Source organism: Geosmithia morbida, assembly GCF_012550715.1.
Source record: "Geosmithia morbida isolate 1262 chromosome Unknown scaffold_2, whole genome shotgun sequence".
NCBI lineage: Eukaryota > Fungi > Ascomycota > Sordariomycetes > Hypocreales > Bionectriaceae > Geosmithia > Geosmithia morbida.
Genome location: NW_023336189.1, coordinates 1,514,723 through 1,542,401, shown reverse-complemented (window position 1 = coordinate 1,542,401; position 27,679 = coordinate 1,514,723). Strand labels below are relative to the sequence as shown.

Below are 27,679 nucleotides of genomic sequence, written 5' to 3'. Positions count from 1 at the left end.
CCTCCCCCCGCTCTAAGCGGCTGTCGAGTAACAGGCCCCGAGTCCATACAACGTCCACTAGATTGCTATTCTGCGCTGCGCTGTGATGTGCTGTGATGCGCCGTCGTTAGTGCCGTCTCTGGGCGGCTCCAGGGGTCAGCAGCACGGGCGATGGGCCTCCAGTGGCCCACCCCGCCATCTGTGGACGATCCACCAGCCCACCGTCTCACTGTATCACTGTATCAGCAGGGCTCTGTACCTGTACCCGTACCTGTACGATGTATTATCCTAGACTATCAGTACGCTATAACTGGGGAGGAGCTGCTCGTATTTACTGGAGAGACCTACGAATTGGAGCAAGCTTCAGTGGTTTGAGATCATCATCATCCCTCCACCAAAGGGGGGAAGCATAGGTCGAATCTCTCCCCTCCTCTTCATGTCTTTTATTCTTCCATGAGGAGGGGCCCTTCTGTTTCAACTGTTTCCTCTATTTTTACTGCTAGTCGTCGTCACCTACTCATTTGTTTGCCGTTGTCGCTGCCTAACCGCCCACCTTGCGTCATAAGCTGATAGAGCTCCGTCTCTCTCTCTCTCTCTCCATCTCTCTGGCCCTGCTCCTTCCATCTCCGCCACACTAGCACACGCACCCCGCTCCGACCGCCGCCGCCGCCGCCTTTTCCTCGACACATCTCGACAAGACGACGACCGACGGGGATCAGAACAGACCGGAAGAGAACGGGGTGAGGAACACTCCCAGAAAGAAGAGATCTATGCTCACATTCCCGGAATATTCAACACCATTCCCGTCGAAACAGCACCCCTCCCCCCCACCTGCCGTTGTCGTCCTACCCACCTAGGAAACCAGGTCGCATACAACGCGGCCTCCCGACCAAAGCAAACAGACTACCCACACAACCTACACGCCACCCCGGGTACCTTGGGCGCGCGCGTGCGCACGTCAAGGGCCTGCCTTGCAGCTGTATATCTTCGAGTGCTCTGATCGACACTCGAAAAGCGAAGAGATCCTCGAGCAAGTTGTTGCTGTCACGTATCGATCCCCGAATCGAACCACCCTACGAGAAACGACAGACGACGAGGAAACGACGACCATGGCGCAGTCGCCCATGATATCGGTGCCGCTCAAGGCTACAAACGAGATTGACTGGGTAACACCCCTAAAGACATACATCCGAGATAGCTACGGCGACGACCCGGAGCGATACGCAGAGGAGTGCGCCACCCTCAACCGCATGAGGCAGGATGTCCGCGGTGCCGGCAAGGAGAGCACCTCGGGAAGGGACATGCTCTACCGCTACTACGGTCAGCTCGAGCTGCTCGACTTGCGCTTTCCCGTCGATGAGCAGCATATAAAAATCTCATTCACATGGTACTCACAGCCGTCATCTTCCTCCTCCTCCTCCTCTTCCTCCTCCGCATCTTCTCTCGTCACCCATCTTCTCCCTCTCCTCCCTCACCGACCTTGGTTGGCTGACCGTGCTCGACTTGGACGAAACAGGTTCGATGCATTTACCCACAAACCCACGTCACAGTACTCGCTGGCCTTTGAAAAGGCTTCCGTCATCTTCAACATCTCGGCCGTCCTGTCGGGTCATGCCGCATTCCAGAACCGCTCCGACGAATCGGCCCTCAAGACGGCCTACCACTCATTCCAGGCATCGGCCGGCATGTTCACATACATCAACGAGAACTTCCTGCACGCGCCCTCTTCCGATCTCAGCAGGGATACCGTCAAGAGCCTCATCAATGTCATGCTCGCCCAGGCCCAGGAGATCTTTCTTGAGAAGCAGGTTGCCGACAGGAAAAAGGCGGGCCTGCTGGCTAAGATCGCTGCCCAGGCCGGCTTCCTTTACGGCCAGGCGGTCGAGGGTATCCAGGAGAATGTGGCAAGGGCCGTCTTTGACAAGAGCTGGCTCACCTTTGCCCAGGTCAAGTCCAACCTCGTCAGCTCGATAGCCCAGCACTACCAGGCCACGGCCGACGAGGAGGGCGGCAAGTACGGCGTGGCAATCGCCAGGCTGCAGTCGGCCGACAGGATGGTCAAGGAGGCCGACAGGCTCGCCAGGAGCTTCCCCACGTCGCTGCCGGCCAGCGCCAACCTGGGGGCCGACACGGGCGCCCTGCTGCAGACCTTTACCAAGCGCCACATGTCGGCCGTGGCCGAGAAGCTTCAGGAACTGCTCAAGGACAACGACTACATCTACCACCACACCATACCCGCCGAGGCCAGCCTCGATGCCCTGGCTAAGCTCCCCGCCGCCAAGCCCATACCCGTCAACGATCTGTACGCGGGGCAGGACATCCAGCGCATCACGGGTCCGGACCTGTTCGCCAAGATCGTGCCCATGGCCGTCACCGAGTCGGCCAGCCTGTACGACGAGGAAAAGGCCAAGCTGGTGCGGGCCGAGACGGAGAAGGTGGACACGGCCAACGGCGAGATGGCTGCCAGCCTAGACTACCTCCGGCTCCCGGGGGCGCTGCAGGTGCTCAAGGGAGGCTTCGACCAGGACATCCTCCCGGACGAGGACTTCCGGCAGTGGTGCGACGACGTGGCCGGGCACGAGGACCCGGCAGCCATCTTTGAGGGGCTGCGGGCCGACAGGGAGGCCGTCATCGGCTCGCTGGACCGCTGCTCCAAGCAGCTCGACATGGAGGAGAGCGTGTGCGAGAAGATGCGGTCCAAGTACGAGGGCGAGTGGACGCAGCAGCCCAGCTCGGGGCTGACGACGACGCTGCGGGGCGACCTGCGCAGCTACCGGCAGGCGCTGGATGAGGCCATGCGCAGCGACGGCCAGCTCCTGACCAAGCTGAGGCAGAACGAGGTCGAGTTCAACGAGATGCGCACGGCCGCACAGGACGGCGATGTCGACCAGCTATTCCAGCGGGCTGTGTCCAGGGTCCGGAGCGGCGCCGGCAGCAGCCCGGCGTCAGCCACGGCCAACAGCGCACCCGCCGAGGGGAACCTCCTCGACGACGACTTTGACGAGGGCGGGACCACGGTGGTGGCCCAGATTGCCAGGGTGGAGGATGTGCTCAAGAAGCTGAACATGGTCAAGAGGGAGCGAAATCAGGTTCTCAAGGACCTCAAGGACAAGGTAAGCTTACATGCAGGAGATGTCGAAGTTTCAGAGGAAAGAGATGGGAAGACGAGGAAGAGGAAGAGGAAGAGAGCGAGAGCGAGAGCGAGAGCGAGAGAGGACGAGAAAAAGGGAGAAAGAGAAAGACTGAGACTGACACACACCCTCCCTCTCAGGTACACAACGACGATATTTCTCAGATTCTGATTCTCAACAAAAAGTCGATAAGCAACTACGAGACCCAACTGTTTGAACAGGAGCTAGAAAAGTTCCGGGGTCACCAGACGCGACTCCTACAGGCCAACCACAAGCAGTCGGCACTGATGAAGGAGCTCACGGCAACATTCAACGCGCTGCTCCAGGACAAGCGGGTGCGGTCGGAGCAGAGCAAGTACGAGGCGATACAGCGGCAGCGGTCGGGAGCCATCGGGCGGTACAAGAGGGCGTACCAGGAGTTCCTGGACCTTACGGCGGGCCTCCACGGGGCCAAGAACTGGTACGGCGAGATGCGAGAGACGGTGGGCAGCCTGGAGAAGAATGTGGAGTCGTTCGTGGGTAACCGGCGGTCGGAAGGCGCGCAGCTCCTCAACCAGATCGAGGAGTCGCGGTCGTCGAACAAGTCGTCGCAGGCGGAGCTGGAGCGCGAGAGGCTGAGGGGACTGATGGAGCGCATGTCGATGGACAGTGCGGGAGGGACACCGGCGCCGCTATCGGCCTCGGCGACACCGCAACCGCAGGTGCCAGCCAAACCGTCCAGACACACGCCGGCACCGCTCTTCCAGACGGGCCAAGCGCCGCGGTACGGCCAAACCACGTACCAGGGTCCGAACTCGCCACCCCTGACCCAGCCGTACGGTGGCTACGCACAGCAGCAGCCGCAGCCGACGTACGACCCCAGCCAGTACGGCCTCACACCAGGGCCTACATCCCCGCCAGCGAACCAGTCCACCTTTGGCAACGTGACGGGCGGCGGCATGCACTCGATGCGAGCGGGACCGACATCCCCGCCACCTCATAGGGCGTCGTTCGGTCACCAGATATCGAACACATATGGAGCTCCCGCATCACAGCAGCAGCAGCAGCAGCAGCAGCAGCAGCAGCAGCCGCAGCACATCCCTACCGGGTACGTTCCGCCTCCGCCACCTCCGGGGCCTCCACCCCTCGGACCGCAGCAGACGATGCACTATGGGCAACAGCAGCAGCAGCAGGCTCAGCAAGGGTACGGGCAGCAGGGACAGCAAGGACATGATCCGTGGGCGGGATTGAATGCCTGGAAGTAGTCAGGGCCAAATACCAATCAGCAACACACATCTCAATTTGAAGCATTCTAGAGTTACTAGTACCAGGAGAGCGTCAGTGACCCCGGTGACGAGAATGTAAGAATGTACCTGTACAAAAGAGACGACAAGTCGGAACCGACATTTACGGGGAAATGGGAGATGGGGAAAAAAAGTTGACCAACGTGTGCGGATCGATTTGTCGAATGAGGGAGCCACAGCGGGTCTCGAGAATGCAGTATTAATAACATTACATGTAATTCTTCCCCGCATGCAGTTGACCCGAAGCCGAGGTCAGTCAACGTTGTAACAAGACACGATGCACTGTTGCTGCTGCTGCTGCTGCTGTTCCATCTTACTTATCATTATGAAATAGTCATCTTTGAAAGTATTGGTGTGCTCGTCGATGGGATATGATTATATGTTGTAGTAATGCCATCTACCGGAGTAGCGATTCGAGGCTCATGGATTGCCAGAACAGCGACGACGACGTCAATGCGGAGGAAACTTGGGGGGGAGGGGGGGGGGGGGAAAGGGGGGAATGGCTCTCCCTTGTTTTCTGTACTCCACAAGTAACTCCGTACATGATAATATACAATGACGAAGAGAAGATGGAGATGTTACTCGTACTTGACACTTCAGCCTATAGCCTCCGATCAGAGGAGTATCGAGTACGTCTTGCTGGCTTTGTCTCTAAGAAAGACACGGATAAGAGCCGATTGAAACGGGTCGGCCCCGGTTTTGGCATCATCACTTCTCTCTCTTCTCTCTTTTCTTCTCCGCCATCTTTTTTTTTTTTTTCTTTTTTTTTTTCTTTTGTCCTCTCTCTCTCTCTTCCTCTTCATACCCTTTTACTCTCTTACCATCCCATTGTGCTTCTCTTCTCCTTCATCTCCCTTGTTGAACTCTTCCATCTACACGCACACACACACACTCGCGCACACACTCACACGCACACAATGCTTCTCAAGGCGGCTGATGTAGCACAGCACAATGACGACAAGTCATGCTGGGTTATCGTCCACGTGCGTCCACTCCTCGAGGCCCTCTCCTGAGAGACAGGAGTGTAACTGACACCCGTACAGGGAAAAGCTTACGACGTGACCGAGTTTCTGCCAGAGCACCCGGGTGGTTCGAAAATCATTCTCAAATATGCAGTATGCCAGGCCCTCTCTCGACAAGACGATCACCTTCACCGCTCGAAAGGAAGGGCAGAAAGGACAGGGAGAAGCTGACAGAGACAGGGCAAGGATGCTACCGAGGAGTTCGAACCGATCCACCCCCCCGACACGCTGGACAAGTACCTAGACCAGTCCAAGCACCTGGGCCCCGTCGACATGGAAACGGTCGAGCAGGAGGAGAAGGAGGAAGACCCGGAGGAGGTGGAGAGGCAGGAGAGGCTGAAGCAGAAGCCGCTCCTGTCGCAGTGCTACAACCTTCACGACTTCGAGGCCGTGGCCAGGCGGGTCATGAAGAGGGGTGCCTGGGGGTACTACTCCAGTGCGGCGGACGATGAGATCGTGAGTCCTACCGGTCCCAGAATCACAGGAAGGGAAAGGAAGAGAAGAGCGAGGGCGACAAAGGAAGGAAAGAGAGGAGGCAAGACAAGAGAAGAGGAGGAAAGGAAAGGAAAGAAGGCGGAAGAAGAAAGCTGACATGCAGCCAGACCATGCGAGAAAACCACAACGCCTTCCACAGAATCTGGTTCCGACCTCGGGTCCTTGTCAACGTAGAGAAGGTGGACTTCTCGACGACGATGCTGGGGACGCGGTGCTCGATACCGTTCTACGTGACGGCGACGGCGCTGGGAAAGCTGGGCCACCCGGAGGGCGAGGTGGTGCTGACGAGGGCGGCGCACAAGCACGACGTGATCCAGATGATACCGACGCTGGCGTCGTGCTCATTTGACGAGATCGTCGACGCGCGCTCGGGCGACCAGGTGCAGTGGCTGCAGCTGTACGTCAACAAGGACCGGTCAATCACGCGGCGGATCGTGGAGCACGCGGAGCGGCGCGGGTGCAGGGGCCTGTTCATCACCGTGGACGCTCCGCAGCTGGGCCGCCGCGAGAAGGACATGCGGTCCAAGTTCACCGACCCCGGGAGCAACGTGCAGGAGGGTACGGCCACAGACACGAGCCAGGGCGCCGCCCGCGCCATCTCCACCTTCATCGACCCGGCTCTCAGCTGGTCCGACATACCGTGGTTCAAGGCCATCACTCGCATGCCCATCGTCCTCAAGGGCGTCCAGCGCGCCGAGGACGTGCTGCGCGCCGTCGAGGCCGGCGTCGACGGCGTCGTCCTGTCCAACCACGGGGGGCGCCAGCTCGACTTCGCCCGGTCAGGTGTCGAGGTTCTCGCCGAGACCATGGCCGCCCTGCGCGAGCGCGGCCTCGAAGATAGGATAGAGGTCTTCGTCGACGGAGGTGTGCGCCGCGCGACGGACATACTCAAGTGCCTCTGCCTCGGGGCCAAGGGCGTCGGCATCGGCCGCCCCTTCCTCTACGCCATGAGCGCCTACGGCCAGGAGGGCGTCGAGAGGGCCTTCCAGCTGCTCAAGGACGAGATGGAGATGAACATGCGCCTCATCGGTTGCACCAGCGTCGAGGACCTCACCCCCGACCTGCTCGACATCCGCGCCCTGCCGAACCACTCTAACCCTACTCCCGCCGACAGCCTATCGCTCGCCACGTATGACCCGCTTGCTGTCCCTGCCCAGAGGCCACAGTCCAAATTATAGGGTGGTTTTTCTTTTAAATAATGTTCTTCTTCGGATTCTTTTTTCGTTTACTTTTTCCGTATGCGGAGTCCGTCAGGGCAATATACTAGAAATAGACACTATAATAGTGCCTATTTAATACATACGTCTTCAGTTTTCCCTGTGTATGATAGTATACGGCGTTGCATTAATCTGCTTATGTGTCATTCGATTGATATGTATATACCCGCCATGCAAATGCTATTCCTCCTTCTGATCGTTCCAAGAAAGCGGACTTCTACAACCCCCTTAGGAAATCCTGCAGCGGCAGGGGCTTCCTGACAGCATTATTCATACCTTCGTGGTACGTAACCCACACTTTTCTCTCCTCAATCTTGGCCCTCTCCTGCGCCTTGGTATCCAGCTCAGCCAGGTCGCGCGCCTCGATGACGCGCCCGAAGAAGTCCTTCTTGACTATCTTGGCAGCGGTGTGCGTCGTTGTCGCCCTCTTCTGCGCCGCCCTGGTGGCAGCATACAACGCTAATGCGCTAGGCGCTTGCGTCTGCTGCTCGTCATCGTCGCCGTTGTCATCCCTGCCTGCGCGGAATCGCGCCTGGCGAGCGTGGGCTTCACGTCGCGCGAGGGCACGCTGTAGTTCCTGGTCGAGGACTTGTCTGACGGCGTAGCGAATAGGTGCGTGCGATGAGACCAATGTCGCTGCTGTCTCGAATGTTCCTAGGGCATCTAGGTCACTAGAGGATGAAAAAGAAAAGAAGAGGTCAGTTTAAGTCGTATAATAAGAAAGGGGAGGGGGGGGGGGGATAAGGGAGAACATACGGTTCCATGCGGTAGACGTATTGCGCGCTACGTGCATTGACGTCGGCCTCGATCTTGCCCCTGTGCAGAGAAACGCCTACCTCGGCGAGCACCTCGGCCGCCCTGGCCACCATCCTCTTCTCCGACTCTTTCCGCACCGAGGCCGTGGACCCGCCTTCGCTGCCGCCCACGACTACCGGTCGCACGTCTGGCGACACGATGCGCCGCAGGTAAGGGAGGAACTCGGTGGCCACGTCCTCTGCGGACCGGAACGACCGGGTGAGCGTGGGGCTCAGCTGCGCCTGCAGAGTCTGGAGTTGGGCGCGGTTATGCCTCTCTGCCTCGCGGGCCTCGGCGTCCGCCCTGGGTCCGGTGAAGGGCTTGGGTGCTTCGGTCTCGGCCTCGTTCTGGCCTTGCTGGTATTGCTTCTGCTGGTGCTGCGGCTGGTGCCGGTGAGGGGAGGCAAACAGGTGGTGGCACGCGAGCACCGGTTGGCTCAGGTAGGGCGCTAGCTCCCAGTCCTGGCTGGCGTACAGCCGGGACTGGCACGCGTCGTGGAAGTGAAGCCAGTCGTACGCCTGGTTAGGCTTGGTCAGGTAGCTGTCGTCGTTAAACTCGCGCTGCGGGTACTCGGCGAACACCTCGGTGAGGATGTAGCTGATCTCACCGCTGGTATCGGCCATCTCGCGCAGGCGCTCCATGGCGTACTTCTTCTGCTGCTCGCCGAAACCCAGCTCCGCCTTGGGCTGCTCGTGCATCGTCTTCTTTGACACATCCACCGCCACCTGCTGCTGCTGGGGGAATCCTCCGCCGAGCTGGAATAGCCGTCCGACAATGTCCCTGACACTGCCGCGTCCCAGGCCACGCGCTCCCGCCGCGCCGCTCGTCAGGTCGTGCATGACATTCTGCTCTATCCACTGCCGTGTGAGGCGCTCCGTGCTGCTGCTGCCCGCCACCGATGACCGGAACCGCCCGGCCACCCATTCGCCTACTACCATGACGCCACGGAGGTCGCCTTCCACCGTGCTCTCTGCACGCCTCTTGTTCTGCATGCCGCCGGAGACGCCCCACGCTGCTTCGCATAGCTTCCGCGCGGCGTCCTTGTCGCACGGAATCGCCTCCTTGTCAAACACTGCTTTGAGGCGACCGACCACGGCGTCGATGGACGGGCGTCCCACGTGAATCACCTCGGCCAGACCCGAGTGCCGCAGCGGCCGGAGTGAAGGGTGGTACACGTCGTTGCAGATGAGGATGAGCGGCCGCATGAGGCGGAAGTCGTCGCCCTTCTTCTTCTGCTTCTTTCCGTAGCTTGATCCTCCGCCGCCGCCGGCCGGAGGACTGCTGTTTTTCTCGTCCAGCTGGACCAGATCAATAAGGGCTTTGACGAACCCGCCCTCCCCGGAAGCTGACGACCCCGTCACAGCACCATCCACCTCGTCCACCACGACACATACAGGCTTGATCGGCTTGCTGCTTCCCTTGCTCACTGTCTTGACCGTCTCGGTCCCGAGGCTGGTCCTGATTCGATTCTTGACCACGTCACGGCTGCGGTCGTCGCTGGCGTTGACCTCGAGAACCTCGTAGCCGGCCTGCTTTGCACAGACGTGGGCCAGCGTCGTCTTGCCTAGGCCGGGTGGGCCTGTAAGCATCAGGATCTTACGGTGCGGCTTCTCCTCCTCAGTTTGCCGCGACTGGCCAAGGCGCTTCATCATGGCTGACTTAGACTTGGCCGTGCCCGGGAAGACGATCGGATCCCAACGCTTGAGCCAGCGTAGAACCATTCTATTGGTGCCGTCGTCGCCACATAGGTCCATGAAGTTGCGGGCACGGTATTTCTCCGTCCAGAGGAGGCTCTTCTTTGGCTTTTTTCCAGAATTCTCCGCCGACTCTAGCGGTACATTTCTTGATGTAGTCGTGTCTTTCTCGGGTTCTGTTGCTGCCGTGTCTCTCGAGGCCGCCATTTCCTTCGCGGCGCCGTCTATGAGCTGGTGAATGTCGATGCCATAATAACTCTTCTTGGCGCGTCCTTCCTTGGTCTTGGATCTGGACGCAACCATTGCCTCGTACGAGACAGCAGCTGCTGCCTTGCGTTCCTTGATCGTCGATATCTTTCCATCGCTCGTCACAATGCTGTAGCTCGAGGGGGTGAGGGTACCCATCAACGATGCGGAGAATAGCGGCCGTTGCGTCGACCATACGGGAGCTGGTTTTTGGATGTCGTTTCCAGGAGCAGGGCCCTGTATAGCATCGCCATTCGCCTCGAACCCTACAGCCTCTGCGGCGGCTTCATCTAGGCCAGATTCCGTCTGGGGGTTGGCTTGGGTCTCGCCTCTCAGGTCGTGGACCATACGTCGTTTCGGTAACGGCTCTGGTCCAGGAAGTGTTGGTTGATCCGACTCCTCGTTTGCTCCATCTTGGTTATCGTCGTCATCAGAATCGTCCTCGTCGTCTACGAATGGGCCGGAAACCCTAGGCCGTGGCTTGGGTGGTCCATTGCTGTGTGGCCGCTTCCCGGTCTGAGGAAGACCAGGAGACGCTGAGAACGTAAGCATATTTGTTGTTGAAAAGAAATGCCTGTGTAGGATGAAAAAGTAACAAGAGAAGCAAAAAAAAAACCCTAGTAAATAAGCAAGATAGTCGTGATGAGCCCGAATCACAACCCGATCCTGGGAATTGGTGGCGTAGAACGACGTTTTCTACGGCCTGGCAATATACCATGTCGCGACGCGATCCTGTGGCCCTTAAAGTGGCCCAGAGACGCGTTCGAGATGTACCGACCCAGTTATTTCTAAATGAGGAAATCAACCGACAATGGCGACCAAGGACATTTCGGAGCCGGAAAATATTCCCAGCCGAAAGCCCTCCTTCACCAAAAATCTAAACTCGTCACCTCAACGCGCCCCATCCTTGAAGCTCTCTTGCAGATTGCCCGTTCTATCATCCTCCACCAGCCTTGTTCCAACGGGCCAATCCGTCAAGATGCGGAAGCCAGCAAAGTACCTCAGCCTGAGGCGTCCTGTAAGCTTCGACCACAACGATCCTGGCTACCGCCATGGTGCTACGCTATCTACACCGCACCCTTTTCCGAGCAATAGCGCGGCTGTAACTCCCTAGACAGGCTGGAATACTGACCCGACTCCCCTTGATCATAGAAACTGCGTCAATCATGGAACATTCACAACCTGTACAACCTGTCTCGCATGACGGGTGAAGAGACGTTCCTGGACAGCCGCAAGACTTTCTTCCAGCAAAAGTGGTCGGCCAAGTCGAGGACGAGAGGATACCATGGCGAGCACGTCCCCGAGAAGAAGTGGAAGCGCATATTTTCCCGACGCCTCAGCGCCGCCGTCGATATGCCCCCCCGTTATCTCGCCATCCACGACGGTTCGGAGCAAGCTGCCGGACGCGGTTCAGGTCTGACGACTGGCCAGACCTCTGCTGCCGACTACTGGGAGCGTCCTGTCGCTGCGTCGACCGCTCCGCCCGCTCATAGGAGAGTTGCCACTGGAATCAGGGCTGTCAACCAGATGATTGAGGAGCCTCTATCAGCGGTGACGCCCCTGATGCAGATGACATTTGCGCCCCTGGAGCGCAGGCTGGACACGGCCGTCTTCCGCGCTCTGTTCGCCACCAGTGTCCGCCAGGCCCGCCAGTTTGTTGTCCACGGTGCTGTCAAGGTCAATGGCAAGAAAGTGCGTAATTTTTCATGTATATATTCACATGTACACTGCCTGAGCACGGCTAACTCGTTTCCTAGATTACCTTTCCCTCATATGCCCTAAACCCCGGAGACATGTTTCAGGTCGACGCCGACAAGGTCTTGTACGCTACCGGTGCCCCGAAGACACCCGGACTCAAGGCTCGCGTTCTCGGAATCCTCAAGAAGAACGAGGACAAGTACCAGAAGATGGAGGAGAAGTTCCTCTCGTCCAAAAAGGCAGTCAAGTCCGGGGCAGAGTCCGAGGCCGTCGCTTCATCAGAGACCCCTGCCGAAGAGGCCACTGAAGAAGCTAAGGCGCAGAAAGAGAAGAGCCGATCTGAAGGGTCTGAGAAGACCGAGACCCTCTCGGCAGAGGACGCTCTCGATCTGAGGAAGCTCCGACTCGAGTGCGCCCTCTTAGAGGCCAAGCAGGTTATCCGTGACAAGGTTGAAGACCGCGACCCGGAGTGGCGTGCCATGAGGCTGCGCAGCTTCAAGGACCGCGCCGGCTATGTCCTGTCGACGAGTGGCACGCGCAACCTCGAGGTGGACGAGCTCATCAACGAGCTACAGCTCGAGATGAAGACGCTCAACATGCTACGCAGCGATGAACAGAGCTCCAGCGACGAGGAGGACAGCTCAGACAAGAAGGCCAAGAACGAGAGCAGCGCTGACCGCCAAAACAGGCGTCGGGCCCTCGTTGACAGGGCGCTTGAGATGGACGGCGTCAAGAAGGGCTTGAGGAAGGAATTGATGAAGACGATTGGCGACGAGGACCTGTCGACTAAGGAGATGCGCGACCTCGGCCGCATCCTCAAGAGGGACGCCGAGAACCCCGTCGACGAGACCAAGGCTTACAACACGCCCTGGGCCCCCAGGCCGTACATGAAGCCCTTTGTTTTTGTGCCCCGGTACCTCGAGGTCAACCACAAGATCTGCGCGGCGGTCTACCTGCGTCATCCCGTTGCCAGGCGCGGCGCGGGTGAGGTGCCTACGCCTTTCAGCTTCCTGACCAACCAGCTGGCGCACAACTGGTACGTGGAGCGAGGTTGAGGTCGGGCCGGTCCCCTTCGTACGAGTCTGAACCCAGGCAAGGTGGTAGGTGGAGAAGTGCAGTTGTATACTAGATATTATATTGTACCAAATTTTCGCGACTCTCAGGGAGATAAGAAGACATGTACTATTCACTATGAACAAAACTAGACTACCTTTCGGCTCTGCTGTCCCTGTTTCAGATGTATGTATGACATCCTTGCGAGTCTGTTGTCCCTTAGAAATGGTGCGAGCAGAGCAGCATCTTGGGCCATCCGCGGCAGCACATCCGTTGGGAGGAGACCAATTGGACAAATCTCGATGTGATAAGGTTGGGACATGAGCGCTGACGTTATTCTGCAGGTCTGGCAATCCGTTACCGTTGATAGGATACAAAGATGGTGGTGTGACAGAGGACTCTGAAGTTCCCGTCCTCCTTATCTGGGAGTCACATGCAGATGCATACTAGTAGCAGTACGAGTAAGTAGTAATCATCCAGAACTCGGATCTCAGAGGATGAGAAGGCCTCAAGGGAAGCAGAGGGAGGTTGGAAGGGAGCAAATAAGGAAAGAGGAAGGAACAACGTCCCACTACACTTGCTTTTGATGCACACACCACACGAAATACCCCTCACCATCTCCGTAGTCACACACAGATCGACTACTATTATTTACCATTCATAGAACATCAATATGCACCATGGTGAAACCGATGGCACCCGTGCAAGAGCCAGGACAGACCGTTATCATGGCCCGTGATGCGCAGCGAGACATTCATCACCCCAGCCCTCCTCCATCCAACTACAATCAATCATCCGTGCCGTCGCGCAACCAACAGTGGCTGGAATCGATACCAGCATGCAAGAGGAGAGCCAACCACCACCAGGCCCTCTGCAATCATCTACGAGGCACTTATCAGTGATCAGCTCTCGCGCACGGTCGAGGTTCGAGTTGAAGAATCGAGTGGCGTTGAAATAGACGCTGCACCATTTGACAATCACCATACCCCGGTCTCCACTTTGTATCATAATCCCAGTATCCCACCTATTCAGCCCATCTTAGTCCCAGTCCAGCGGAAATGGGATTCGCCAGTAATAGCACACTCTAAAGATTGAGACGGTAATCTGTAGTGCTGTACGAGTACGAAAACAGGGTCCCGATATTACCAAGCAGAGGCCAAGTTTTGCCCTCCCACCCCCCCCCGAGGTATGCATCGCGTCTCTCAGAAAATGCATCACCAACACCTCTACCGCGTGCCCTACTTCTCCGAGGAAGAGACACACTCACAAGAAGGGGTTAAAAAGAACGAAGGCAGAGACAACGCGAAGAACATCTCTGCACTCGTCACGTCGTAGCCCCTGACAGAGAGGGGGTGATCTCATTACCCCATTCCATTTGGTCACATTTCTGTCCGCGAGGGTCACTCTGGGGCAACATGAGTGGCTCATCCGGCTCATTCGGCGGCGGTCACGGCCAGGATACTTTCAACCCGCAATCCGCACCCCCGCTCCCGAGCTCGGCACCAGCACCATGGCAACAGCCGTCCGAGGTGCCCAAGAAGAAACCGTCTCGTCGGAAGACGGGTGCATCGAGCCCCAAGCGGAGGTGCGTCAGTACCGCCTGCATCGCCTGCCGCAAGCGCAAGTCCAAATGCGATGGCGCTATTCCCAGCTGCGCTGCCTGCGCCAGCGTCTACGGCACCGAGTGTATCTACGACCCCAACTCGGATCACCGCCGCAAGGGCGTCTACAAGGACAAGATGGATAGCATGAAGGCCCCGAACTCGACACTGCAAATCCTTGTCGAGGCCATTCTGAACGGCTCTGAAGATGAGGCCTTTACCATTGTCAAGAAGATGCGCTCGTGCGACAGCCTCGACATGGTGGCTGAGCAAATCATGAGCAATAGTCTGATTGGGGATGATCTAGTCTCGGATCAGTCTGGAGACAGCGACATGGGCCAGTACGTCGGCGTTCAGGGTGAGAGGGAGCTGGCTCGCAAGATGGGTGAGCTGCGACTCGAGAACGGCTCGGTCCGCTTCTTTGGTGGCACATCCCATCTCATCTACACGGATGCTCCCACTGACAGCCTCAACGATGAGCCGGATGCCGAGGAGCTGATGTCGGGGAAAGACCCGATAACGACCTGGACCCGCGTCACCGATGACCCCAAACTCATCACCCATCTCGTGGACAAATACTTCAACTACCACTACCCGTACTTTACTACCCTGTCCCGCAGCATGTTCGAACGAGACTATCGGAGGGGAAAGGCGAGTCTGGCTCGCGGAGGGACCGTCTACTGCTCGTCATTACTGGTCAACGCCATGCTCGCCTTAGGTTGTCACTTTACGGATATCCCTGAGGCCTATGCAGTCCCGGGAGACAGCCGCACCAAGGGCGACCACTTCTTCAACGAGGCCAAACGCCTCATCGTCGAGAACAGCGAGTACGAGAAGCCCCGACTGGTGACGGTCCAGGCTCTGGCCCTCATGTCTGTCCGCGAGGCGGGCTGTGCGCGAGAGGCCAGGGGCTGGGTGTACAGTGGTATGAGCTTTCGCATGGCGCAAGATATAGGCCTCAACCTCGAGGCCGAGAGTCTGGAGAAGGACCGGATGGCGGAGCACGAGATTGATGCTCGGAGAATAACGTTCTGGGGGTGCTTCCTCTTTGACAAGTGCTGGTCCAACTATCTCGGCCGGCTGCCTCTGATACCGCAGAATTCGTTCAACGTGGCCAAGTGCGAAGTCTTCCCAGACGAAGACTCGGAGATGTGGCGCCCCTTTCCGGACGGAGGATTCGAGGATTCCCTGGCACAGCCGGCCAGGACGCGCGCCGTGGCGCTGCAGCTGTCCAAGCTCTGCGAGATCAGCGGCGACCTGCTCATCTTCTTCTACCACCCCAACCACCTCGGGCGGTCAAGCGGGAAAGCTGTTGAGCTCAGGAAGCTGAGCGAGCTCCACCGGCGTCTCGAGGATTGGCGCAAGGAGCTGCCTCGGGAACTCGAGCCCAAGGAGGGGCAGCTACCGAATGTCATCTTGATGCAGTAAGTCTCACCTCTTGTCTCTCTGGCCAGACATGCTTGCGCATCAGACGCAATGGGAATGGTGACATCGTACAACTCTACTCTCTCCTCTCTCCCGGCCAGCGTCGTACGTTGAACACGAGGGAATGATGCGCTGACAGGAGTACTAGTATGTTCTTCCATCTGCAGTATATACATCTTTTCAGGCCATTCCTCAAGTACGCTCCGTCAGCGTCGCCGCTCCCTTCGCACGTCTCACCCCGGCGCATATGCACTGCCAACGCCGGCGCCATATCCAAGCTCATGCGGCTGTACAAGAAGTTTTACAACCTCCGGCAGATATGCAACATTGCAGTGTACATGGTCCACAGTGCCTGCACCATCCACCTTCTCAACCTGCCGGAGAAGACGGCACGCAGAGACATAACACACGGTCTCAAACACCTCGAGGAGATTGCCGAGGACTGGCTCTGTGCTCGGCGGACGCTTGTCATCCTGAGCGTTCTAGCCCGCAAGTGGGATTGCCAGCTACCCGAGGAGGCCACCTTTGTACTCCGGCGGGCGGATGAGAAATACGGCTACTACAGCCCCTCGGAGGTGCCTTCTCCGAGGTCCCATGTGGCATCCTCTCCCGCATCCTCTGACAGGGAACCACCAGCTGCGCATCGAGGCGCCGCCGCCCCGATTCAAAGCCCTCAAGTGTACAGCAGCAGTAACATGGATCACCAGCGACCAGCCCCGCAGTTCTTCGGGGTGGCGTTTTCGGATAGCCCCGTGGGTGGTATGCCCTCTATTGGTCCCACAGTGCACCACGCCATGGGTCGCCGGGATTTTGCGGCTGTGCCGCATCCAGCCATGCCTCCGAGCAGCACAGGCGTAGAGTTCGGGAGGCCTGAAGCTCTCGACTACTGGAACGATCCGCCGTTAAGGGTTCAGACGGCTCGGCAGCAACCATACCGGCAGCAGCGGCAGCAGCAACAACAACAAGACTACCGAGGCGTAACCCCTGCGCCCAACGGTTTCAGCAACCCCGCCCAGGAGCCGTCGACGGGCGCTCCCTCGTCGACCTCCTCGCATATGGCTCCGCAGACAGCCTCAATGGCAGGTGTCAACATTGGCGGCTCAGAGTACTTTCTCAGCGACAGCGCGCGCTGGCAGCAGAGCTTTGAGATGTGGAGGCAGGGTGGCGGCGGCGGTGGAGGTAACCCGCCTGAAGCCGGAGCTGCGGGTGGCGCCCCTTTGGCCACGTTTGTTCCCGGGCAGGGGATTGCTGCTGCAGGGGCGGATGCGGATGGCGGGAGCAGCAGTCTACGCTCGACGCCGCCACAGCATCAGCTCTGGGGAGATGGGGGAGATGGGACTGGATTGGACAGCCTGCATCTCTCGCTGGGTAATGAGAGTTACCTACCAGGACTGGATTAGCATAGATAGCAATGGTCTGGGATTTTATTTGAGAGAAATTGTGATGATTTAATGGGCCTACATGATGATGAGATGCATTTTGTTTTCTTGTAGCATGATGCGTCCTTTCTTCCTCTCCTTCTTCATCATCCTCTCTTCTCTCCCTTCTATCCTTGTGTGTCTGCATGTCTGGGAAGGGAGACGGGAGACGGCAGCAGCGCAGACTTACCCAGGGGTCTCGATTAGCATGCGGTAAAGTTATTACTTAGCAGTACAGGCAATCTTGGGGATCTAGGGGGGGGGGGGGGGGGGGGGAGGAGGTTTGAAGCGGGGCTACCCGGCGATGTAAAGAGTTGAGATGAGAGCTGGAACCTTGCGAGGTAGTCTGTTCATCATACGGTACCTGCGACGATTACTCGTATCCTATTCGTGGCACATTTCTTTTCTTTTTTTTTTCTTTTCTTTCGATACAACGTTACCAAGCAGGTTTTTTTTTCTTAAAAGAAAAAAAGGGTGGAGGGGAGATAGCTGACGCACAGATATTATATACTACTACTGCTAATACTATATGCAATTTCTGCGTTACACTGGTTACCAGCATCATTACTCGTACGTGTTTAGCATCTCAGCTGCTCGCACATCAGGTTACGAGGGGGTGTAGAGGAGTACTACGCGACGTAAGATATGTGGGAATCGTGGGTTGGGTTGGAACGGTGTTTTCCGACGAAACACGGTATATTACCAGTACTCGTACAATAACATACCCAGGAAGCCAGCAAGTATGGAATTTTGGCAGTGGTAGTCCTAGCACATGTACTAACGATACTGGTAGTACATAGTAGTCTGGGTTTACGGCGCATTAATACTACGGATACGTATACATGTAACGATGATATATTAATATCTGGCGGACCGGGAACGGATTCACCCCTGTCATGTCGATCTCTTTTTCTTTTCTTTTGATTTGTGTGTGACGTTGTAATGCTAGCAGTATCAGTAGGGAAAGTGATGACCTTGGTAGTATTATTATGTCAGGACACATACACACACGGAGAGAGAGGGAGAGCAAAGGATAACAGAGATGTGTGGAGGTATTATGCGAACAATGCAGCCTTTTCCATGTAGGCACGGTGAGGTTGTCTTCTCCGTGAGCAGAGTGAGGGAGTCTAAGTCTAAGCCTCTCACCCCTCTCAACCAACCCCCCACCACCCCCCACGTTACCTGCGGTAACTTGCCAAATCAGAGCACAACCGATACATGGGAGAAAAATGCGGGCTGAATGGAGGAGTATGAGCGGGTGCGTGCGTGCGTGCGTGCGTGCGTGCGTGCGTGCGTGTGTGTTTGCGTGTGTGTTTGCGTGTGTTGAGTACGGATAGCCGACGTACCGTATGTACATGAGGGTTCAGATTTGCCGATAGTAGGGCGTATCACTAGCCAGATTAATCACTATTCTACTCATCCTTCTTCTCTTATACGCCGTAGCAGACAAGAGACATGTGACTTCTAAGGGGGTGTATGTATACGTCTACATACCCGTATGCATGCATGGCAATTAAACAATCCGGGGGAGGACGCCTGTGACGATATGATGCGTAGGCGTGTACTTGACGAGTTGGAGTACCTGGTGAGTTGGAGTGCTTGACGAGTTGGAGTATAGGTACAGCAGGTTATTCAGGTTATTCAATAATAATAATAGTACCTGAACATGGTCAAAGTCGCAGAACCGCGGGACCGGTGAGCTATCACCGATGCTGAGTGGTAATACTACTAGTACTCGTACTCGTGATATTAGACAGAATCCAGAGTTTCGGAGAGTACGAAATGGATGTTGTTTGCGAGGGAAAAAAAAAAGGGGGGGGGGGGCCACGTGAAAAGAAGAAGGAAAAGCTCCCCATGATAATGGGGCGGTGTGTTGGAGACGGATATAAGAGATGGGTGATTAGTTGTGGCTGCTGAGGACCAACAGGGACGGGAAGCGTCAATCAGTAATATGAAAAGGAGTTTTTATTTTATCTTATTCTTATACATTGTAGCCATCATCTTATCTTGTTTTATTCTACGTTCTAGAATGGGAGGGTTGGCCTGGTAGGTATCATATACGACGTTGGTAATAGCGTTACTATTAGTATTACTAGTTGTATATCTGTACAGATCATCAGTATACGAATATTAATAGAGATGTTGTTACATTGGCCATGGTGTTCCAATCCCGCGGATATGGAAATATCATATTTTCTTTTTCTTTCCTTCTTCTTGTTCCCAACCTAAATGGACCCTTGCACTTCTTTCTTCTCCACCCTAAGAGTAATACAAGACAGGACAGGACAGGTAATACACCAGCAGAAGTGACTGCAGAGTTGACCAGAAAGTAGTAATGGTACGTAATGTCGGGAGTGTTTCTAGTAGTAGCAGTAATAGTAGTAGTAGCTAGTATTGGTAGTAGTGATGGTAGTAGTAGTAGTAGTGATGGTAGTAGTAGTAGTAGTAGTTAGTATCAGTAGTAGTAGTTAGCAGCAGTAGTACAGTGGTAGTAGCAGCAGTAGTAGTAGTTGTAGTTGTAGTTGTAGTAGTGGTGGTGGTGGTGGTGGTGATAGTGAGTAACCGTATCATTACTCCGTGGTAATAACTGTAGCACTAGTGATAGCTGTAGCACTAGTAAAACACACAAGATGAGATGGTATTTACGGAATACTGCACACCAAATGCTCGCTGCGTTGGTAATTAACTCTCCATAACGTGGTGGTGACGTTCAATGATAGACAATAGCGACCGTGACGCCAAGACGCCAGCTGGGATTGGCAGCGGGTGTCTGTGCACCAGCGACACCGCTAGTCTTAGCCTCTGGGTAACGTACTCGTACTGTGGAATGCCGTCGTACGATGGCCCGCCGCCATTCTTCGTTTTCTTTTCTTTTCTTTTTCTTTTCCTGCGACGAGCTATCGTGACAATTTAACTGCTGCTCGCAGTATTCCAGCTCTCCCTGAGATGATGCTTCTACATATACAGATGTAATATCAATAATACTCCGTGCTATTACTGGTAGCGGCATCATCTACTCCATTACATGTAACATCTCATCATACGGATTACACTATTACTAACCAGCAGTCCTACACTTGTAGCCTGTACAGATTAGATCCATGGCAGATGGTAACGGCAGATGGAAGGAGCCTCCATCGAACCTACATGCCACTTGGAAGAAGCAAAGTGCCAGTCCATGAAACACCTGCCTCGGCTTGCCTCGACTAGCCTCGTGCCTTCCCATCTGCGATTCTTCTACATCTGTCCATCTGCTTCTCGTGTTTACATAATAGTACACTCTCTCCGTATTACTGCCCCGTGCTGCTACCGATAATACTATGTGTACGAGTACTCGCTAGTGATGTCACGAGCTATACTCGCATGTACTCGTACAGTACAGTATCCCGTCCTCGGGTTGATGCTACTACGTCAACACTCGGATGCACAGCTATGCACGCGCACCAGATTTGACATGGTCCCCCGGATTATCGATCGAGAGAGCTTTCTTATCCGTCTTTTTGCCTCAGTATATTACCTCCTTGTCGTTATTACATACTTGCATACTTGTACAGACTGCTGCATACTTGTACTGCTTTGTCGTCGTTGCTCGTCGCTTTGCTTGTTTGCTGGCCTGACCTGACCTGACCTGGCCTGGCCTGGCCTGGCCTGCAGTCTGCAGATACTCGACGTCTGTGCGTCCCGCAGCCATGGCCCACCATCATTCATCGCTGTCTAGGATGACATCTCAGCCTCGGCACTCCTTGACAATGTTGCACCGAAAACATGCAGCACTCGCTCGTCAGTCAACTTCTACAGGGTGCAATTTCACAGACTGACCAATCGCTCACACGACTGACCGTCGCTTCCGAGAGTACGTACGCGTACTTCTCTTTCTGACCTGCGACTGATACTCTTCTGCGCACACAGAAAGCGACGGGATATACCCACCGCCCCCCTCTTTCTCCACCAATGGCGGAGACTGCCGCTCTTGTTTTGTGTAATCTGTAATCTGCACATATAAACAGTCTCTCTGCAATCCTCGCCGCTGTCGTCCCCGGAGAAGCACTCAAACAGTTCAGAGGCCTCGGAGAACCAACGCGTTCTCACCTAGAGCATGGCGTCCCCCCTCCCTCCCGGAGCCAAGTTTCCACATCTTCCCCTCTCCGAGGGCCTCCAAGAACCTGAATGGCCAGCCATGGAGGTATCCACACCCAGAATCGACATGGTCCTCGGCCCTTGGGCAACTTGGGGACCTAGCCTCTAGGGGGGTTTGGTGGTGGTGGTGGTGGTCGGGGCTTGGGCTCGGTGGGTTTTAACGCGCCACCCATGGCCCCTGCTCGTGGACATTGGTCAAGACGTCGACAAGACTCGAAGGGACACGGCCAGAGAGGCCGTGGTCAAGGCGGAGGAGCCTCTCTTCTCTCTCCTCCCTTGGCTCCTCGAGTCTCGCCTACAAGGCCAAGCTTCGTTCAAGGGTTAGGTCCGATCACTCTCCGACTCCTTGGGTCTGCCGTTTCACGCGATATCACTAGCCCCTCCCCTCCCCCCACGCCATGCGGTCATGGCCATGTCTACGGAGTATCACTCTCCAAGGACATGGATGGTCGGTCATACGACATATCCCAATGGCATGTACGAGTACGAGTGTACAGAACATCCAAAGTCGAGAGGTTAACAGTAATGCCAGAGGGCCGCAAACGCCGCTCCGTCGATTGACAAAACTCCACACACACTACGCACACCGTAACAGCCCGACATTGCCCCCCCTCCTCCCCCCCCCTTCCACATGGCAAGGAACTGCCAGCCTGGTGCCAGCCTCTGCTAGGACCTATACTCAGGCTTGCGAGGTTTAAGGCTTGAGTACGTAATACCTTTTGATAATACTCGATAGGTTGGTGGTATATGCAATACTATAGTCTATCAGACTTCCTCCCCCCCCCCCCCCAAAGGGTAGTGTAACGTACTCCGTATAATGCATACGCTTACCATGCCCGGCCTGTTGCCGGCCATACTTTGCTGCACGTAATTACCTCTGTGCATAATACGACTACTGCTACACCACAGGTTACGTGTACTTGTACGAACCTCTTATAAGTGCCGGAGTAATATCGGGGAAAAATGAGATGATGAAGAATGTCGTCCTTACTCTCCTGTCCTTGTTCTCAATCATCTTTTCCCCGCATTTAATTCAAAGAGGATAACTGGACCTTGGACCTTGGGACATGCTATTTTTCATCATCACCCGACCTGTGCTGAATGTCTAGACATGCATACAGTACAGCAGCATTGACGCAGACGGTTAAAGAAGGAGGGGGGGAGGTATTGAGACTCATGATATATTCCTTCTATACCAACCCCCCCTCCCTTTTCCGTGACAAGACCAAGACAAACAAGAAATTGGAAAGTAAAAGGAAGAAGGAGAGAAAAAGAATAATGATTAGACTCGTTCGTCTTAGTAGCGCCTATAACCCGCACCCCATTCTTTCCCGCGGTTCCCTCCACCCTCGGACCCGCCCCCTCCCCTCTCTATATTAGTAGTATTAGTAGGTCATACATGTAATAGTTGGTAGAAATACCTGTAGGAAGTAGCATCTGTGATGCAAGCCGTACTCGTACTGTAGCGACGGTCTTGGCGCACGAGAAAAAAAAAAGTACAAAAGGAGAGGAAAAAAAAAAGGCCAAACCCCTGGTCAGCTTAGGATCAGGTTGCACTGGTCGGTTCATCGGTTGAGGGGGTCGGAGTAGTAGTAGCTCATCGAGAAGAAGAAGGGGGGGGGGGGCGAAAGAGGGCCACCAGCGAAGTGGACAGAAAAAAGAAAAGAAAGAAAAAAAAGAAAGCCTTTAATAGGTAAAAATAGCGCCTCGATTCTTGATTTATTGCTGCTCGTTTTGCTATTTCTTTTCCTCTCTCTTTTGTTATATCGTCTGCTTCTCTTTGCTCTCTCTCTCTCTCTCTTAAGTGAGCCGAGGCCGGTCCCTCTCTGTGGCATTTTTACTAGAAAATCGCCCCTCTTTTTGCTCCTTTCTCGCGATCTTGATTTTATTTCTCTCTCCCTCTCTCTCTCTCTCGCTAGTCCAACTGTTATTAATTTCCCTGTCATTTATAATATTTCTTATTCCCTTTTTTTCTTCCTGTTTCTTGGTTTCGCGAGTAAACAGATAACCGGCATATTCCCCTTATACCAAGTTTAATCAACCCTTTTGGTGTTTCTGACCGACCACACACGAGTCTTCCCCCCCCCCCCCCCCCCCCCCTCCTCTCTTTTTCAATCACGGCTTGGTTTCTCTCGGGAAACGGAAGAGAGAGAAGTTGAGGGGGAAAAAAAGAGGAGAGGACGCCATCATCATTGGGTTGGGATTATGCACTTTGGATCTTTTGTCCCTTCAGAAATATCATCCCCCCGTCATGCCAAGTCTTGGCTCGCGCGCCTTGTAAGACGGACGTTTCCCTCCCCTTCCATGCTGGGTAAAGAAGTCACAACGATATTCAACAAGGGGTCAATTACCAGAGAATTCTGAAGAGGCATTGCTGAACCATGTTGTCCAACCCTCTGCAACGGTTCTCACCGTACCAGAACCTCGCGCCTCCTGGCCTCATCCCAACAGACGACAACACCATCCCGTCCCATCCTCATCCTAGTATTCATCCTCCTCCTCCTCCGACAACTCTCACCCACCACAATGGCATTGACTCTCTGGGTTACGACCATCATCAACACCAGCACCAGCACCAGCACCAGCAGCATCAGCAGCAGCACCAGCAGCACCATGCTGCCCAGCTCGGTATCCCGCACCAGATTCACCAGAGTATGGGAGGTGCCGGTGACCTACCCAGTCCACACATGATGCCTTCCACTACTGCTGTTGCCGCTACCGCCACTTCCAGATCACTGGTTGGTACTGCGGCCAAGCAACATCAACATCAGCAGCACCACCAGAGATATCAGCCGTACGCGCAGGTGGGCAGGATGCCTGGCACCCCCAGTGCTACTGCCACTGCTGCTGCAGCCGCGGCGGCAGGTCAGGTCAGGAGGCGTATCAGTCGGGCTTGCGATCAGTGTAATCAGCTCAGGACCAAGTGTAATGGGCAGCATCCCTGTGCACACTGCATTGGTGAGTTTTGCCCCCCCCCCCCTTCCCCTTCTTCAGTTTCGCTCGTCCGTCCGTTCGCTTTTTTTTCTTCACTGTCCGGTTCGGCCTTTGCGCCCGCTTTTGTGCTCAACATTCCTCTGTTTCATTCCTTACTCTCTCTCTTATATTGTACAAGACCTTCATCTGACCGTGGCAGAATTCGGCTTGGGTTGTGAATATGCTCGAGAGAGGAAGAAGAGAGGTAAAGCTTCTCGAAAGGATCTGGCAGCACGGGCGGCAGCAGCGGCTGGGGCGAGACCCGGCAGCGGTGGCAAGAGCAAGGATACGACCCCGACGGCTATCACCACAGACGCAAAGCATCAGCATCATCTCAACGACAACAGCAACATGGATGCGGATCCTCTGGACAACTCTCAACCTCTCGATCTGAATTCCGGCTTCGCATCTGCGTACGACCGACAGGGCATGGGGTCCTATGTAGGCCACACCCAGGCCGACATATCTGCTGCGGCTGCGGCCGCGGCGTATCCTGACCTCTCGGAGGCGTACCCGATGCAGCAGAGCCCCCCAGGATACAACAACAGCGGCAACAGCAGTAGCAGCAGCGGTATCAACAACAACAACAACAACAACAACAACGGGAGCAGCAGCTCCGGTAGGGGGTTCCCTATGATCGGCAGCAGCCCCATGGGTGCCGGGCCCGGGTACGTGGGCATGGGAGGCGCTGCGCCGTCCCCGGGATGGGCATCGCTTGGGTTCGCGACGGCGACATCGCCGGCGCACTTCCAGCAGGTCGCCACCCCTGCTGCCTCTGCTGCCGTGCCCGGCTACGGCACCCAGCTGCGGTATCCGGTCCTCGAGCCGCTCCTCCCTTATCTCGGCAGCGTAATGCCTATCAGTCTGGCGTGCGATCTCGTCGACGAATACTTCTCGTCGTCGTCGTCGGCCCAGATGCACCCCATGTCGCCGTACGTGCTGGGCTTCGTGTTCCGCAAGAGAGCCTTTGTGCACCCCACGCGTCCTCGACGATGCCGCCCGGCCCTGTTGGCCAGCATGCTGTGGGTGGCGGCTCAGACGAGCGACGCCCCGCTCCTGACGAGCATGCCATCGGCGCGGGCAAAGATGTGCCAGAGGTTGCTGGAGCTGACGGTGAGGCTGCTCAACCCGCTCATCCACACGCCCGCGTCCGGCAGCATCCATGCCGGCGGCGGAGCGTCTCCCGTCGGAGGGGCAGGTGGGAGCAGCAGCCCTCAGGCTGGGGCGGTGCCCCTGGATGGGCTGGGCGTGGCCCTCCCTGGGTCCCTGAGCATGGATGCCTACGTCCTCTCGGGGGAGTCTGGCCCCTTCGGCGCGGCGGGCACCATCGACGACGTGGCTGCGTACATACACATCGCCACCGTGGTGGCGGCGAGCGAGTACAAGGGGGCGAGCCTTCGATGGTGGAACGCGGCATGGTCGCTGGCAAGGGAACTCAAGCTGGGTAGGGAGTTGCCGCCCAGCAGCAGAAGCAGCGGACAGCAGTACCACGGCGGCGGCAGCATCGATCCCGGCGACGACGACCATTGCCTCGACGAGCACGACGTGTACCGGAACAACAATGCGAATATCGTGACGGACGAGGAGCGCGAGGAGCGCCGCCGCATCTGGTGGCTCGTGTACATAGTCGATCGGCACCTTGCGCTGTGCTACAACCGGCCGCTGTTCCTGCTCGACGCCGAGTGTGAGGGTCTGCAGAGGCCTGTCGACGACCTGGCGTGGCAGCGTGGTGAGTTCGGCTCCGGTGCTGGTGCTGGGGAGAATGTGAGCGGCAGCGGTGGAGGCAATCACGACGAGCAGACCAGGGGCACTCACCAGTTCGAGTGTCGAGGCCACAGCATCTTTGGGTATTTCCTCCCGCTCATGATCATCCAGGGCGAGATCGTGGACCTCCATCACGCCCGTAACCATCCTCGCTTCGGTGTCGGGTTCAGGTCGGCGGGCGAGTGGGACAGTCAGGTTGCTGAGATTGAGAGCCATCTCGAGATGTACGGAAGGAGTCTCCGGGCGTTTGAGCGGCAGCAGAGTGTTCCAGAGTGTAGCGCTTCCGTATTTTCACTGTCGCCGCCGGCGCTATCAGTGACCGAGACGGGACGAGGAGGAGGTGGTGGAGGCGGGAAGGAAGATGGCACTGCCGAGACCGCAGCGGCAGCAGATGCGGATACACCGTCTGCGCGAACGGCGGCAACGACGCCATCGACAGCTGGCCAGGGCCACCACCACCACCATCACCAGAGACTTACCGAGAGCGACATCCAGACGCGGATAGTCGTTGCCTACGGGACCCACGTAATGCACGTCCTGCACATCCTGCTCGCGGGGAAGTGGGACCCCATCGATCTTCTCGACGACGAGGACCTGTGGATATCCACGAGGGGCTTCATCGACGCGACGAGCCACGCCGTCTCGGCCGCGGACGCGATAGGCCACATCCTCGAATTCGACAGCGGCCTGGAGTTCATGCCTTTCTTCTTCGGCGTGTACCTCCTCCAAGGATCGTTCCTACTGCTGCTCATCGCGGACAAACTACAGCACGAGGCGTCACGGAATGTCGTCAGGGCTTGCGAGACAATCGTCAGGGCACACGAGGCTTGCGTTGTAACTCTCAATACAGAGTATCAGGTATGTTTTTTTTTCTTTTTCGCCTTTACTTTACTTCTATTCTTCCCATCGTGTAGATGACCGCCGGGGGAGGGGGCGCTTTGTTAGGGAATGGTTTCCACCCCCCCTCTTCACGACTCAGACTTCTTAGCTGGACGAAGTAACGGATAATAACTGACCTCTCCTCTTCTTGGTAGCGTAACTTTTCCAGAGTCATGAGGAGCGCCCTGGCGCAAGTCAAGGGACGAGTTCCGGAGGATTTACACGAGCAACATCAACGGAGGAGGGAACTGTTGAGACTATACAGATGGAGTGGGCATGGGACGGGGCTGGCCCTGTGATGGCTTCATGTTCTATTATTATCTTCTTTGAACACACACATATTGGACCTATCTACTTTTCTCTTTTCCCTTTCTTGCTCACTAAACAGCATGGCTTCATAGTTGGGAAGCGTGGGTAATGGGATACTGGCTACGGACGGGGGGAGGGGGGGGGAGGCAACGTCTCCTCCCTCAACAATAACAATGAACCTTGATATTTGAAAATAGTCACAAGGTGACGATGACCTGATTAATGGAATCATATAGAAGAAAAACGAGGAAGCGAAAGAAGTAGGAGTGTCCTGGAACAGGAAGGGTAGAGGGGAGGGGGGAGGCTCCCCTTGAGGTGGACGATGCACCTATCTTGGGCAGGTTTCTCCCCGTATAAAACAACCCATACAGCTGCTCATCAGTTGAAAGAAGCCACTGCCTCTGATTCATAGCCTTCTATAGTTATTTAACAAATATCAGAAAACGTATAAATTTGGCAGTCACTCCTTCCCTTCCTCCTCCGCTCTTTCCCTCTTCAGCATCGCTTTCACCCACACTTTTTTCTCATATTTCTTCTTTCTTCTTCTTCTTTTTCTTTCT

General features: G+C 56.0%; 6 protein-coding genes across 6 annotated transcripts; 5 read left to right on the top strand and 1 right to left on the bottom strand.

Annotated features, from left to right (window-relative positions):
* Positions 1-1,088: 1,088 nt before the first annotated feature.
* GMORB2_4102 (protein chaperone) lies at positions 1,089-4,354 on the top strand (the record flags this gene model as incomplete). The annotated part of the gene is made up of 2 exons (XM_035466077.1): positions 1,089-3,092; positions 3,251-4,354. 2 exons carry the CDS (start codon positions 1,089-1,091, stop codon positions 4,352-4,354), a joined length of 3,108 nt encoding a protein of 1,035 aa, XP_035323914.1.
* Positions 4,355-5,436: 1,082 nt separating this feature from the next.
* Positions 5,437-7,088, top strand: GMORB2_4101 (L-lactate dehydrogenase (cytochrome); the record flags this gene model as incomplete). Its single annotated transcript, XM_035466076.1, has 3 exons — positions 5,437-5,508; positions 5,596-5,871; positions 6,018-7,088. Coding segments are annotated over 3 exons (1,419 nt in total), but the record flags the coding sequence as incomplete, so codon positions are not given.
* Positions 7,089-7,344: 256 nt separating this feature from the next.
* Positions 7,345-10,435, bottom strand: GMORB2_4100 (chromosome transmission fidelity protein 18; the record flags this gene model as incomplete). Its single annotated transcript, XM_035466075.1, has 2 exons — positions 7,345-7,798; positions 7,884-10,435. Coding segments are annotated over 2 exons (3,006 nt in total), but the record flags the coding sequence as incomplete, so codon positions are not given.
* A 406-nt stretch (positions 10,436-10,841) lies between these two features.
* Positions 10,842-12,615, top strand: GMORB2_4099 (S4 domain; the record flags this gene model as incomplete). Its single annotated transcript, XM_035466074.1, has 3 exons — positions 10,842-10,880; positions 11,015-11,554; positions 11,620-12,615. 3 exons carry the CDS (start codon positions 10,842-10,844, stop codon positions 12,613-12,615), a joined length of 1,575 nt encoding a protein of 524 aa, XP_035323911.1.
* Positions 12,616-14,028: 1,413 nt separating this feature from the next.
* Positions 14,029-17,039, top strand: GMORB2_4098 (Fungal trans; the record flags this gene model as incomplete). The annotated part of the gene is made up of 2 exons (XM_035466073.1): positions 14,029-15,638; positions 15,788-17,039. The coding sequence occupies 2 exons, from the start codon at positions 14,029-14,031 to the stop codon at positions 17,037-17,039; spliced, it is 2,862 nt and encodes a 953-aa protein (XP_035323910.1).
* Positions 17,040-23,575: 6,536 nt separating this feature from the next.
* GMORB2_4097 (uncharacterized protein) lies at positions 23,576-26,946 on the top strand (the record flags this gene model as incomplete). Its single annotated transcript, XM_035466072.1, has 3 exons — positions 23,576-24,152; positions 24,328-26,789; positions 26,920-26,946. 3 exons carry the CDS (start codon positions 23,576-23,578, stop codon positions 26,944-26,946), a joined length of 3,066 nt encoding a protein of 1,021 aa, XP_035323909.1.
* Positions 26,947-27,679: the final 733 nt, after the last annotated feature.